Source organism: Polyodon spathula, chromosome 5, assembly GCF_017654505.1.
Source record: "Polyodon spathula isolate WHYD16114869_AA chromosome 5, ASM1765450v1, whole genome shotgun sequence".
Lineage (NCBI taxonomy): Eukaryota > Metazoa > Chordata > Actinopteri > Acipenseriformes > Polyodontidae > Polyodon > Polyodon spathula.
Window position 1 is genome coordinate 18826698 of NC_054538.1, and position 14262 is coordinate 18840959.

General features: G+C 44.9%; 1 protein-coding gene across 1 annotated transcript in view; it reads right to left on the reverse strand.

The window, feature by feature from the left end:
- Positions 1-14262, reverse strand: part of LOC121315498 (ryanodine receptor 2-like) — a 247360-nt gene that overhangs the window by 106335 nt on the left and 126763 nt on the right. Inside the window, exons 12-18 of the mRNA XM_041249629.1 lie at positions 12640-12804; positions 12037-12158; positions 11421-11604; positions 11026-11161; positions 10347-10442; positions 7293-7411; positions 5629-5762 (exon numbers count right to left, since the gene is read on the reverse strand). Of these exons, the coding sequence (XP_041105563.1) occupies positions 5629-5762; positions 7293-7411; positions 10347-10442; positions 11026-11161; positions 11421-11604; positions 12037-12158; positions 12640-12804 (956 nt within the window). The remainder of the gene's footprint in view (positions 1-5628; positions 5763-7292; positions 7412-10346; positions 10443-11025; positions 11162-11420; positions 11605-12036; positions 12159-12639; positions 12805-14262) is intronic.

A 14262-nucleotide genomic window follows, 5' to 3' on the forward strand; every position in this document is an offset into this window, starting at 1 on the left:
CTCAGAAAAAGTTTAATTGGTCTTGTTTGCCGGTGGCACGCGGTGGGATAGCGCCACCTAGAGGCTCAGAGCAGTATTTATTTTTATTTTTTTTTTTGAAAAAAAAAAATGGGAAAGAAGAGCAGACAGTGGAAAAGGCAGGACAAGCAGCAGCTGAAGAAATGTAAGCTGCTGCAGCCACCACTGGAGGACCCGGCCAGCCTCTTCCCCTGGTGTTCCTGGTGTGGGAAGGAGGACCATCGTTGGCGGTCCTGCCCAGACGTGCTCTTTAGAAATTGGCAGGGATGGGGTTAACTTCCCCTACCTGCCTGGGTTTATTATGTTCAGGTGGCTGGGGTTGATTAGTTGATTAGGTTGATTAACGATCAATCAGCGCCCAGCCACCTGATATAAAAGGAGGCCTCTGCTTCTCATTTGGGGAGAGGGAGCTGAGGAAGCAGGTTGGTGTTTGTTTTGTGGTTTTTGAATTTTCTAAATCCAGTGAAGGCATTGCCCAGCCTGGAAACTTTATTTTTGTGAGTTTTGTTTTTGCTTTATTTGTGTTTGAGTATCTGTTATTTTGCCCTTGTGCACTTTATTTTTGTTTATTTATAATAAAATAGTTATTTTTTTGAACTGCAGTCTGTCTCTGGGCCTCTATCCACTCGCCAGCCTGCCACATTTGGTGTCAGAAGTGGGATAGCGCCACCTAGAGGCTCAGAGCAGTATTTATTTTTATTTTTTTTTTTGAAAAAAAAAAATGGGAAAGAAGAGCAGACAGTGGAAAAGGCAGGACAAGCAGCAGCTGAAGAAATGTAAGCTGCTGCAGCCACCACTGGAGGACCCGGCCAGCCTCTTCCCCTGGTGTTCCTGGTGTGGGAAGGAGGACCATCGTTGGCGGTCCTGCCCAGACGTGCCACCGGCAAACTGGTGTGGCCGGTGTGAGGAGGACGGCCACAACTGGGCAGGATGCCCCTACAACCAGGCCCAGGAAGAGGTGCCGTGTTCACCCCGGGCATCAGGGGCCACCCCACTACCTCCAGCACCACCACCTTCACCACCGTCCCAGGAGATCTGGGACTGGTTGATGCACCCTGAGGCAGACCTCGTCCACGATCTCCCCATAGTTATCAACACGCTGTGGCGTCGAGATGGGGAGAGGTGGGAACAGTGGGAGGAACAGCACCACCCGGCCTCCTTCCCAGAGGTTGCCCTCATGGTGGTTAATTACCTGGCGGTAGACATGGGAGATCCACCGGTCACTCCAATAAAGAGAGGTGAGCCGCCTTCCCGGGAGCCAGAGAGGGGTGAGCCGCCTTCCCGGGAGCCAGAGAGGGGTGAGGAGCTGCCGTCGCTCCCAGAGCCAGAGAGGGGCGAGGAGCTGCCGTCGCTCCCAGAGCCAGAGAGGGGTGAGGAGCCGCCGTCGCTCCCAGAGCCAGAGAGGGGTGAGGAGCTGCCGTCGCTCCCAGAGCCAGAGAGGGGTGAGGAGCCGCCGTCGTCCCCAGAGCCAGAGAGGGGTGAGGAGCCGCCGTCGCTCCCAGAGCCAGAGAGGGAGGAGGATCTGCCGTCGTCCCCAGAGCCAGAGAGGGGTGAGGAGCCGCCGCCGCTCCCAGAGCCAGAGAGGGAGGAGCCACCGCCGCCGCTCCCAGAGCCAGAGAGGGAGGAGGAGCCAGAGAGGGAGGAGGATCCGTCGCTCCCAGAGCCAGAGAGGGAGGAGGAGCCGCCGTCGCTCCCAGAGCCAGAGAGGGAGGAGCCTGCCGCCGCTCTCAGAGCCCGAGAGGGAGGAGGAGCCGCCGCCGCTCTCAGAGCCCGAGAGGGAGGGAGGAGGAGCTGCCGTCGCGAGCCGAGAGGGGGAGGAGGAGAGCTCGCTCCCAGAGCCAGAGAGGAGGGAGGAGCCGCCGTCGCTCCCAGAGCCAGAGAGGGAGGAGGAGCTGCCGTCGCTCCCAGAGCCAGAGAGGGAGTGAGGAGCTGCCGTCGCTCCCAGAGCCAGAGAGGGAGGAGGAGCTGCCGTCGCTCCCAGAGCCAGAGAGGGAGGAGGAGCCGCCGTCGCTCCCAGAGCCAGAGAGGGAGGAGGAGCCTCCGTCGCTCCCAGAGCCAGAGAGGGAGGAGGATCTGCCGTCGCTCCCAGAGCCAGAGAGGGGGAGGATCTGCCGTCGCTCCCAGAGCCAGAGAGGGAGGAGGAGCCGCCGTCGCTCCCAGAGCCAGAGAGGGGTGAGGAGCTGCCGTCGCTCCCAGAGCCAGAGAGGGAGGAGGAGCTGCCGTCGCTCCCAGAGCCAGAGAGGGAGGAGGAGCCGCCGTCGCTCCCAGAGCCAGAGAGGGAGTGAGGAGCTGCCGTCGCTCCCAGAGCCAGAGAGGGAGGAGGATCTGCCGTCGCTCCCAGAGCCAGAGAGGGAGGAGGAGTCGCTGCCGTCGCTCCCAGAGCCAGAGAGGGGTGAGGAGCTGCCGTCGCTCCCAGAGCCAGAGAGGGAGGAGGAGCTGCCGTCGCTCCCAGAGCCAGAGAGGGAGGAGGAGCCTCCGTCACTCCCAGAGCCAGAGAGGGTGAGGAGCTGCCGTCGCTCCCAGAGCCAGAGAGGGAGGAGGATCTGCCGTCGCTCCCAGAGCCAGAGAGGGAGGAGGATCCGCCGTCGCTCCCAGAGCCAGAGAGGGAGTGAGGAGCCCGCCGAGCCAGAGAGGGAGGAGGATCTGCCGTCCCAGAGCCAGAGAGGGGTGAGGAGCTGCCGTCGCTCCCAGAGCCAGAGAGGGAGGAGGAGCTGCCGTCGCTCCCAGAGCCAGAGAGGGGTGAGGAGCCGCCGTCGCTCCCAGAGCCAGAGAGGGAGGAGGAGCCTCCGTCGCTCCCAGAGCCAGAGAGGAGTGAGGAGCTGCCGTCGCTCCCAGAGCCAGAGAGGGAGGAGAGAGCCAGAGAGGAGGAGGATCCAGCCGTCGCTCCCAGAGCCAGAGAGGGAGGAGGAGCTGCCGTCGCTCCCAGAGCCAGAGAGGGAGGAGGAGCCTCCGTCGCTCCCAGAGCCAGAGAGGGAGGAGGATCCGCCGTCGCTCCCAGAGCCAGAGAGGGAGGAGGAGCCGCCGTCGCTCCCAGAGCCAGAGAGGGAGGAGGAGCCTCCGTCGCTCCCAGAGCCAGAGAGGAGGAGGAGGAGTCTGCCGTCGCTCCCAGAGCCAGAGAGGGAGGAGGAGCTGCCGTCGCTCCCAGAGCCAGAGAGGGAGTGAGGAGAGAGGGAAGAGGATCTGCTGCCGTCGCTCCCAGAGCCAGAGAGGGAGGAGGATCCGCCGTCGCTCCCAGAGCCAGAGAGCCAGAGAGGAGGAGGGGATCTGCCGTCGCTCCCAGAGCCAGAGAGGGGTGAGGAGGCCGTCCCAGCCGTCGCTCCCAGAGCCAGAGAGGGAGGAGGAGCCGCCGTCGCTCCCAGAGCCAGAGAGGGAGGAGGAGCTCCCGTCGCTCCCAGAGAGAGAGGGAGGAGGAGCCGCCGTCGCCCCAGAGCCAGAGAGGGAGGAGGAGCTGCCGTCGCTCCCAGAGCCAGAGAGGGAGGAGGAGCCGCCGTCGCTCCCAGAGCCAGAGAGGGAGGAGGAGCCGCCGCCGCTCTCAGAGCCCGAGAGGGAGGAGCCGCCGCCGCTCTCAGAGCCCAAGAGGGAGGAGCCGCCGCCGCTCTCAGAGCCCGAGAGGGAGGAGCCGCCGCCGCTCTCAGAGCCCGAGAGGGAGGAGCCGCCGCCGCCGCCGCCTCCGCCACCAGAGGGAGCCGGGCCGCCGCCGCCGCCTCCGCCACCAGAGGGAGCCGGGCCGCCGCCGCCGCCTCCGCCACCAGAGGGAGCCGGGCCGCCGCCGCCGCCTCCGCCACCAGAGGGAGCCGGGCCGCCGTCGCCGCCTCCGCCACCAGAGGGAGCCGGGCCGCCGTCGCCGCCTCCGCCACCAGAGGGAGCCGGGCCGCCGCCGCCGCCTCCGCCACCAGAGGGAGCCGGGCCGCCGCCGCCGCCTCCGCCACCAGAGGGAGCCGGGCCGCCGTCGCCGCCTCCGCCACCAGAGGGAGCCGGGCCGCCGCCGCCGCCTCCGCCACCAGAGGGAGCCGGGCCGCCGCCGCCGCCTCCGCCACCAGGGAGCCGGGCCGCCGTCGCCGCCTCCGCCACCAGAGGGAGCCGGGCCGCCGTCGCCGCCTCCGCCACCAGAGGGAGCCGGGCCGCCGTCGCCGCCTCCGCCACCAGAGGGAGCCGGGCCGCCGTCGCCATGCTACCTTGGAGATTCGGGGCCCCCTCAACCAAAGAAGGCTTGGGGGCTCCGACATCAACCCCGCCCACCACCACCCACCATAACAGCCCACCCAAGGGACATAATTGGACTCTTGGGGGGAGGAGGGTGGGGGGGGGGGGAGGGGGGAGTTGGCCGATTGCGGCCGGTGTACGTTGTACATGGGGGGAGGTGTGTGGCAGAGCAAAGCTCTGCTCTTTAGAAATTGGCAGGGATGGGGTTAACTTCCCCTACCTGCCTGGGTTTATTATGTTCAGGTGGCTGGGGTTGATTAGTTGATTAGGTTGATTAACGATCAATCAGCGCCCAGCCACCTGATATAAAAGGAGGCCTCTGCTTCTCATTTGGGGAGAGGGAGCTGAGGAAGCAGGTTGGTGTTTGTTTTGTGGTTTTTTTTTGAATTTTCTAAATCCAGTGAAGGCATTGCCCAGCCTGGAAACTTTATTTTTGTGAGTTTTGTTTTTGCTTTATTTGTGTTTGAGTATGTTATTTTGCCCTTGTGCACTTTATTTTTGTTTATTTATAATAAAATAGTTATTTTTTTGAACTGCAGTCTGTCTCTGGGCCTCTATCCACTCGCCAGCCTGCCACAGGTCTCTTATTCTATTACTTTCAACAAAGACAAAATAAACACATGGCGATGGAACTGAGGATTTTTTCCCATTAACCATTTTAAATATTATCAATCACAGAAAACAAGACTTAGATGAACTTATTACAGCCTGAATTTAAACTTTCTTAGAGTACCATTATACCTCATACTGTTACTAATGGGTAGAGTTAATGGTCTGAGTGTTTGCCCTTGTCCTTTGGCACTACTTAGTTAAACTTCCATACACAGGAGGCTGTCTGTGCTGTTACCTAAACCCTAACTGGAAATACCAATAACTTGATTGAATATGACATAGAACAGGGACATAGCACAGATCATATAGTGGTGCTGTATTTATTTATTTTATTTTATTTTTTATTGAATCCACTCGTTAGCATTTCATGCAATACCAACCACAACACAATTTTTTTTTTAAATATTTTTTGTATGGGATGCTACACCATAACACTGTGCAATGGGGCTATTATTATTATTATTATTATTATTATTATGACAGGTAAGCCAAATTAATGAGGTTTTTCTGTTTGTTCTTGGTCTTTTTAAAATATGAAGTTTAGACCAAACAAGCCCACAGTATTTCTTATAAAAGTTTATCATAGTAAATTTACATGGTAATTTTGCGTGTTTTCTATGCGTTACCTATTTTATACTATGCATTTACAATAGTTTTACCTTGGTTTGCTATGGGTTTAATATACTTTACCATACAACATATCTGGGCTTTACATGCTTACTTATGCTTTCTCATGCTTTATCATACTTTTATAAGGGAGTCCCATGCTGGAAGAGGTCAAGGGAATTGAATTACCTGCTAACATGATTGACAAGACGTGTCTGCAACAACAGATCCCTTCCTGGCAGTAAGTTGTCACAGATGAGATGCTGGTTGGAACGCACAGCTACACCATGGCACACACACAGGGAACATAATACATCCAAAACCTAGGACAAACATCAAGGAAAATAGATTTGAGCACTAATTTGCTGTCAATTCTAACTGCGTTTATAACTTTGATATCAATACTGTTAATAAAGCTAATGAAACTAAACAGTGCCCAACAAAAAAAGCCCTGCTGGCAAACTTTTATTTATTTATTTATTTCTGATAAACATGCAAAAATAACAGGTGTTATGCTAAATGCAAATTAGTTTGGATAACAGAGTGGTTAAGGTCTCGAGTTCTACCCTGGAGGAACCAGTGACCTTAACCTCTGTACAAAAGGCCGTGTTTTTGTCAAGCTCATGGCCTCACTACCTCAGCAGGTGTTAGCAGTAGCTGTACCAGCAGAGTGTCACACAACACTGACTGTTGCAAAAGTCAATCCATGGAAATCATGCCACAGCTCCAGCCAGAAAAACAAATTGCATACAAAATGTGTGAAAACTAGTGTTACAGCACTTCTGTTGTCCATGATACTGCCCAATTGTCCATTAAAGCTTTAATCTTTTATTCCTCTGTCTTGCACCTGGAAACACACAGCAGCTAATTCTTGTCCTCCATCTTGTAATACTAGTGAGAGCTTCATACCAAGTTCAAGATGAGAAATGTATCTAAACACAGAAGTGAAATATGATCTATTAATGTTATCTCAATACTAATTTTCCCTTCAGATTTGAAGCCTATAACATCACATATTTGAGAGTACCAAGACTTTCTTCTATTTTACATCAGTTTAATTCCATTTAGTCCTCTACTGGAGCATATTAGATGGGGCTTTGCACAACAGGTTATTTGGGAATGTTTGGATGAGGGAAGTAGGCAGTGAGCAGATGCCGGAATGACCAGAATCATGGCAAATGACATCACATTAAATGGAAAAACTCTTTATTTATGCTATTCTAGGTAGTAAGCCAGTGGAGTCATGGAGATCTGGCTAGTGGTGGGTGCCCTGATACATATAATACATAGCTTCCTGTGCATTGATCAGGTGGAAGCAGATGTGTCTTGTCCAGTAGTTATGGATGATGTGATTGGGGCCATTGTCCTGCAGCATGACCTGCTTGCAATGGTTTCTGCAAACCTCGTCATTTCAGGAAAACCCAGAAGACTGCCTTGATGGATGCATTTAAAAATGTAGCCAATGCATGAGGAATAGCATGGCTACCCACTATCATACCCCTTCGAAAGCTGAGTCGCCGCCTTTCTCATATTTGTAGCTGAATAGCTGAAAACTCTCACAAAGCTTTATAGGTCTAGTGGATCACATGACATGTCACGTGAACACATACATTTTGAAGACATGCAGACTAGCGTCTTTTTACTTACAAATCATACCACTATCAGCAGCCAATTGTATTTTTTGTTTTTTAAAAGTTCAGAATTCCACAACGGCATTTATCGAAATGTATTGTAAACTTTTTTTTTTTTTTATTTTAATTTTTTTAAAGCTGTTACAATCTAATGATTTATAATATAGTCTATATTAATGTCCATTGTTCCCTTTGTACTTGTATGTGATAACTGATGCCTACCTTGTGATTTCTCCCATGTTTATCAAGAAGAGAAATTATAGATTTTATATGGCCTTCTTTGATAATATTGAGAGCTTCAGGACTTTCCACAAGTACACAGTGTAAAACTTCCAGAATCCCTGAAAAAAAAAAAAGTTTGACAAACACATCCATAAATATGTTCCAATTACTGTGTCACATTAATACACAACGTGCCCTAGTCACAAACATAAAACCTTGATTTATTCATTAAATTTGAATAGATCCCAATATCTTACCACGAACCTTTAACTACTGGGATAAAATATAGGTAGATCACATTGATTAAATCCTGAAACCAATATGATACAATACTAATAATTATTTTACCAACTTTTGAAAACACCCTATTACTATTGGTTTAATATTATACTACTAGCGCATACCATTAAGGAACCATATTGATTGATGATTCCAAGGTACAGCTATGGATTACTGGTACATTTCATTACATACTATTGCAATGCCATTGGCAGGTCTAATATGTTTCTGTCCATACTATATGAACATGTAATCACTCTGGTACAATCAATGGCTTACACCAATGTACTGTAACTTCTGTGCTACAGTACCTTTGTGCCTTGGCACAGAACCATTAAATTGCCTCTGCAGTGCCTTTGCAGAGGCCCTGAAGATCACTTGATAAGGGCAATTGCTATTGCTGTAGAGCCAGATTGTCAGACAGGGCCTGTTAGTAAAATGAGCCCTTAGTCTGATATGCAAGGACAGGCGATATAAATTCTCTGAGCAGGAGCTAAATACATAATAGATAACCAGATGAACAGTAACACAGACACCTTTTGTTCTGCAGCCCAATTGCAACACCAATATTTCACCAGCAAAGCATATCCCATTATTTCTCAGAAAACTCAATTTGCCAGTATTTATTATTCTAACCAGATGTTGGATATAAATTCCCCTGGGTGCTTTTTGTTAACAACTGAACAATATTCCTTGCTTATATCAGGACATGTGCTCCACGCTAAAGGTGTATAAATCAACCTGGCCATGCTTAACTTTAAGCAGATGCATGCAGTACAAAGCACAAGTGGCATTTTCATGTTCCATTCATTAAATACTGTAATAGCTCCCACTGAAAGCTGTTTACGGTTTCAATGTCAGTAATAATGTAATCTGAGCCAAATGTGTCTGCAAACACCTTACTGTTCCAGGAAAGTGTACTATAGTTTACTACACTGTAACTCTTTAATTAAATAAATTTTTTTTTTCACATTATTAAGAAATAACCCAAGTTTGTGAGGAAACCTGTTTTATTTTTATCCATTTGTATTTACTTTTACAAAAAAACAATTTTTAGCTTGTATATCAATGATTTCCTTATTTTCTGGTTGTTAGAATCATGAGCTAGTCACGTCACACATGATAAACAGGAGACACTGTGCTTGGAAGGGTGTCACAGCAGCCTTTGCAAGCAACAAGCAATCACTGCGTCTCCTGAAAGGCACAAATAATAACGAAAAATTTGAAAAAAATTTCTGATTAACACAGAATTTCAAGGCAGGATTTATTCAATTGACCTGTATAGATTTGAGATCTCTCAGATAATTATAATCTTATTTTAACATACTAAGAACTGGTTTGGAACTAGCCGTCTTTCTCCAATAATTTATTCAAATATATATATATTATATATATATATATATATATATATATATATATATATATATATATACTATACATATGTATGTATGTATGTATGTGTGTGTGTGTGTGTGTGTGTGTGTGTGTGTGAATATATATATATATATATATATATATATATATATATATATATATATATATATAACCTATAGTGTGTATCGTTTCGACGGCTCAAAGTCACAGGCTCAGTACAGTAAGACAGGTGTACATCGACAATATGAGTTACTGTTTTATACTCAATGACTTCTCCAAAAACAACTTTATTATGAAAAAACTTTCAAAACAGTAAGAATATCATACATATTCAGCAAAGTAGCCCATGTAAATGATTTCAATTTAGAAACAGACTTGCTGCTTGCCCCTACTTAAAGTAAATGAATATGAATTGCAGTAAATAGTCTAATAACAAATGTTTGTCCCATAATTATAATAAATTGAAGGTGTGCAAATATAAAGAAAGCTCTGCTCTTATTAGGGCTTGGGATTCAAACCTCAGTAATGTCCACCCATTTTATGTTAAGGATGTTGATGTTTTATTTGCTATACTGTTTTGGTATTTGGAAAGTGAATTGCAATGACTATAATAAGTAAAAAATATATAAGTGAAACTGTAGTTAGAGACATTTTGGTCAAGTTTCATTTATGTAAGTGTAGTCAGACTACTGTTAAAATGCAATTATACATCTAGGAGTCTTGAATGTATTCACAGAGAGGGCATCAACTACAGCTAGAAGAAGTCAGGTATTTTTTTCTAACTTTATTTTCAAACAGCTTCTTCAGGATTTGACTCTAATCTGCCAGTGCCTTCTGCCATCTAGTCCTGTTTCTACAGTGGTCAGAACTGCATATCAATGTTATTTGTTATGAAAGATAAGCTTAAAGTACACATAATGCATCAAAAATACAGGTATCATAATACTTTAATTAAACCACCTTTCTAAGCAACGTTATTATACTTTCAAATGTTTCTCTTTTTGAGGGTGACTGATTTTTATCCATGCATTTTTATCAGTTTGCTGTAACCTTAAAGACCGACATTTTTTTTTTATCATTGAACAAGCAAAAACATGATGTTTAAAGTATAATATCAGTTCTTCAATTTAATAAAGCTAAATATTTTACGTTACCTATGTGTGGACTCTATATTTTTACCTTATTCTACTCTACCCTAAAGCATGTGGATTCAGCAGAGCTGGATTGTGATCAAGATGGCAGATAGTTTAGACACAGTAACACAAAACATTGGTATTGGTATTAATTCAATATAAGAGTAACATAGCACACAACCCCCTCAAAGGATTGCACACACTATCATGAATCCTTAATTTAATACATTTGCAACCTGTTTATGACGTTGTCTAAATGAATACATACCAGAGGATGCTTCTAATCTCTCCAGCCGGCTGATTAACCAGTCGAGAGAGCTTGAGAATTGAGCACAGTTTTTGCGATTTCCTCTTATCAGGGCAGCTATAAATTGAAAGAGAGAACAAATCTATTTGTATGCAGCTTGTTTGTGTTCCTTATTAACCAAGTAGTATCTGAACACATAATCTACACAGATTTTTTTTTTTTTAAAGTCTACGTTCTCTAGAACAGTAAAATACTTTCAAATGCTGAAGGGTGGAAAACTCAGGCCTAGTATTCTTGCAAAATCAATTTGATAGAAATAGGGACAATTCATGATTTTAAAATAGCTGATTTGCAGCATAATCCCACTGAAGATAATTAAGAAACTGTTATAACTCAATGGTAGCTAAACATAACATTACCCACAAGAGACTGGTATGTGTTAAATCTGCAGCATCCCTACTAATGATGCAAAATGCAATGTCGTAGTTCCACCTTCATCTGGACAAATCTGTGTTATTGCCAGTTTGTAATTTCATCAGACAGGGCTTTCTGTATCTTCTGTGGTGTTTATATTAGCCTGTTATTTGGTCAAGAGACTGGAAACCTCATTTATAATATCTCAGTACCATGCATTGCCCCATGCACCATGTCAAGTGTAATTTGATCAAGATACTTTATAAACACTTCGGTATATTCTTACCCAGTAACTCATATAATGAGTTTAGTATAGACTTCCAGGCCTCTCCTGCTTCTTTTCCAGCTACATCAGCAAAATGAGCAGCACTGCTGTACACATGTAGGTGGTCGATGCATTCAAGAACCAGGTTAATCATACCCTAGAAAGAACACACACAGGGTCTAGGTCAAAAACTATGCCTTCTTACTGATTTTATGTTTTATGTTGAAAATAGCCCCCCCCCCCCCCCCACCCCACACCCACACCCACACCCACACCCACCCCACACCCACCCCCACACCCACCCCACACCCCCACCTTGTGGTGGGTTGGGTGTGGGGGTGGGTGGGTGGTGACCCACCCCACCCCCACACCTCTCTACAGTATATTAAGGATTGTGATTGCACTCAGCTAGCTACCTCTTCCTGGAAGAGATTCTGTCGGTTCTTTAACGCTCGTAGCCTGTTCTGTTTGTCTTCATGCTCTAGATGCTCATCGGGTGGTTGGAAATAGCCAATTAAGTCCTGCAGACTCAGGTTGACTGACTCGATTGGCAAATCTATGCTGGATGATTTTCCTTTCTTGCTCAGAGCATCAAGACCCCTAAAGTGATAAAAACAAAATAGAAATAACAAAGATTACGGTACATTTCAGAAAATATTTAGCATATACTGCATCAGGTTGTGAGCATTAAATCTGTTGCATGAATTTCTTTTTTCCCTCCAACTATAAAGTTAATGGGTAAGGTGGAGTAAGGACTCCACATTTCTCTAAACTACATCTGTCATATTAGTTATGCAACCTACATCTGCATCCAAACAAAGCTCCTCAAGCTGCATCTTGATCTACAGATGTGGGATATGGTAGAATATATATATTTAAATAAACTAAAAAAAATAGATGTCACCCTTTTTAAATTAAATTGTTCCTACTGTTGTGTTTTTGCTTGCTTAACAAATATACTATATTAGGACTGTTCAAACAGAACAGACATTGGCCCCAGGTCCATTTAAATGGATCTGGCTTGTACTGTACCTGATGAATCTGTTGAAAAGGAAGACAGTGCTACGAATGACCCGGGCTGTCCGGGACTCCTCATGTTGGGATCTGGACAGTGTTAACCCGTCATCCATGTGACCTTCATGATGCATTATAGCCTGAAAGATAACACTGATTTCAGGGAGCTAACCAGAGCCGGATTGCTGTACATACTACCAGATTTTATGGAGGAAGTCACACCAAAATGCAACTTGCACAATTATTTTGTGGAATAAAAACTGATGTGCCCCATGTTTTGAACTCATGCAATTTGTCAGTGAGGAATAAACTGGCGTAAAACTAACAATATTGTGTTATTGTTTTACTCCTCTCATAAAATGTGGCCCAGACAAAACACATAAAAAAAAACAATAATGTTAATTTAATAATTCAAAAGTAATTTTCTTGGTGAACATATTTCTACTTATTATACAGTATTTTGTTTCAGGGTGTTTTTTAGATGAACAGAAAGTTATTATTTTTTATTTTATTATTTATTTTGTATGTAGAGTTAGCATGTAAAGACAAAGCATAACACTATGCCAGTTTGGAGCAGAAGCACCTTACAGTATATCGCTGGAAAATAGTGGAACACATTACCTTGCGCTGCACAGCTCCCATCCGTACAGATTTAGCATCCACTGACTGGTAGGTGAGCCATAGGCAGGTGTCCACATGTTGGATGTAGCACACCGAATCTCCATACTTTATCTCTGGTACTCCCATCCCATCCATTTCCTTCTTTATCCCCAAATCCAATTTTTCCTGAGGAAAGAAATTGCAAGTCAATATGCTTTTTGTGATTTACAAGAATAGGAAAAGAAAACTAAAGAAGATAAAAATAAACCTGGACATTTTGGAAATGACAATGGATTGCACTCCTAATTTGGATATTGTATAGAGAGAATAAAATATAGTGTTACAGGGGTGTGCAATTCGTAATGCCCGACACCCAGGTATATTTTAGCCCAGTGGTTCTCAATCCTGGTCCTGGGGGATCACTGCCCTGCTGGTTTTTGTTCCAACCAAGTGCTCAATTATATAATTGAACCCTTAATTGAACTAATAATTTGCTTAATCTGAGCTTTTTATTATTTTTAAACAGATGGAGATTTCAATTTAGGTATAAAATTGTATAAGAAACTTAAATTCTCCAACTTTTTATAAGCTACACTATTTCAAAAGTCGCTAAGTTAGAAAAAATCATGTTTTGTAATTTATCAACTTTGAGGTCAAACATGTACAGTATTTGTTGGGATGTTTTAAACAAAAAAATGAAGTTTACTGTTAACCTTTTTGCTATTTACCATATTAACATATTGTTTTTAGATTTAACGCTATATTAACCCTCATAAGGACACGTCGGAAAGCTGACTTTCCTGGTAACCTGGGGTCCAACTGGACCCCAGCAATAAAACAACATATAACTAACAACTGGAGCAAATGAATTAATGGAAATGTGTATATGAACACTATTTTGCCTTTCCTTTACTTCTAGCCATAGTTTGGTATAATGTGTTGTTTATGCTATGCAAAATGGATAAGACGCCCATGTAGTGACTTTGGTATATGGTTTATTTATATATAAATTAGTCCCTAATGTTAATAATTGAGACATACCATAATAGTTCGGTGATATCATGTAGAACTCGGATTCCCTTGACAACAATTAACATCCACACAACGTGTCAGAATTATAAAACAATTGTTTATTTAGGGAAAAAAAGGGTGCACAACTAATCTAATATTACAGAAAGGAAAGGCTATTGATTATAGCTATGCGTGAATAGTAATATGCAGTTCACTGATTCCATAGTCAAACGATTACAACTACCATAACATTATTATCATACATGGTTAATATACTAATATTGAATATGTTTTATCACACAGTGTCTACGTTGCATTAGTATTTTCAATACCCGTTTCTCATTGTAATCGATTATGTCAATATGCACGAGAATTAATTCAGCTTCCCATTCAGCAAGGAATCCAACATTCCAGTACCTAATTTAGCAAATTAGTTTTACCATGTTAATTTAGTTTAGACTTGATCTACCAAACTAATAATATGTTATCATCATCAGTTGATTATATATTCAAATTAACTCAAATGGGGCAATGATGAAATTCTGTGCATTTATGAGGCAAATCCTTTTGAGTTGCACATTTCAAACAAACATAATACTTTTCTTTCACACTCTAAAACAGGAAGTTATATTC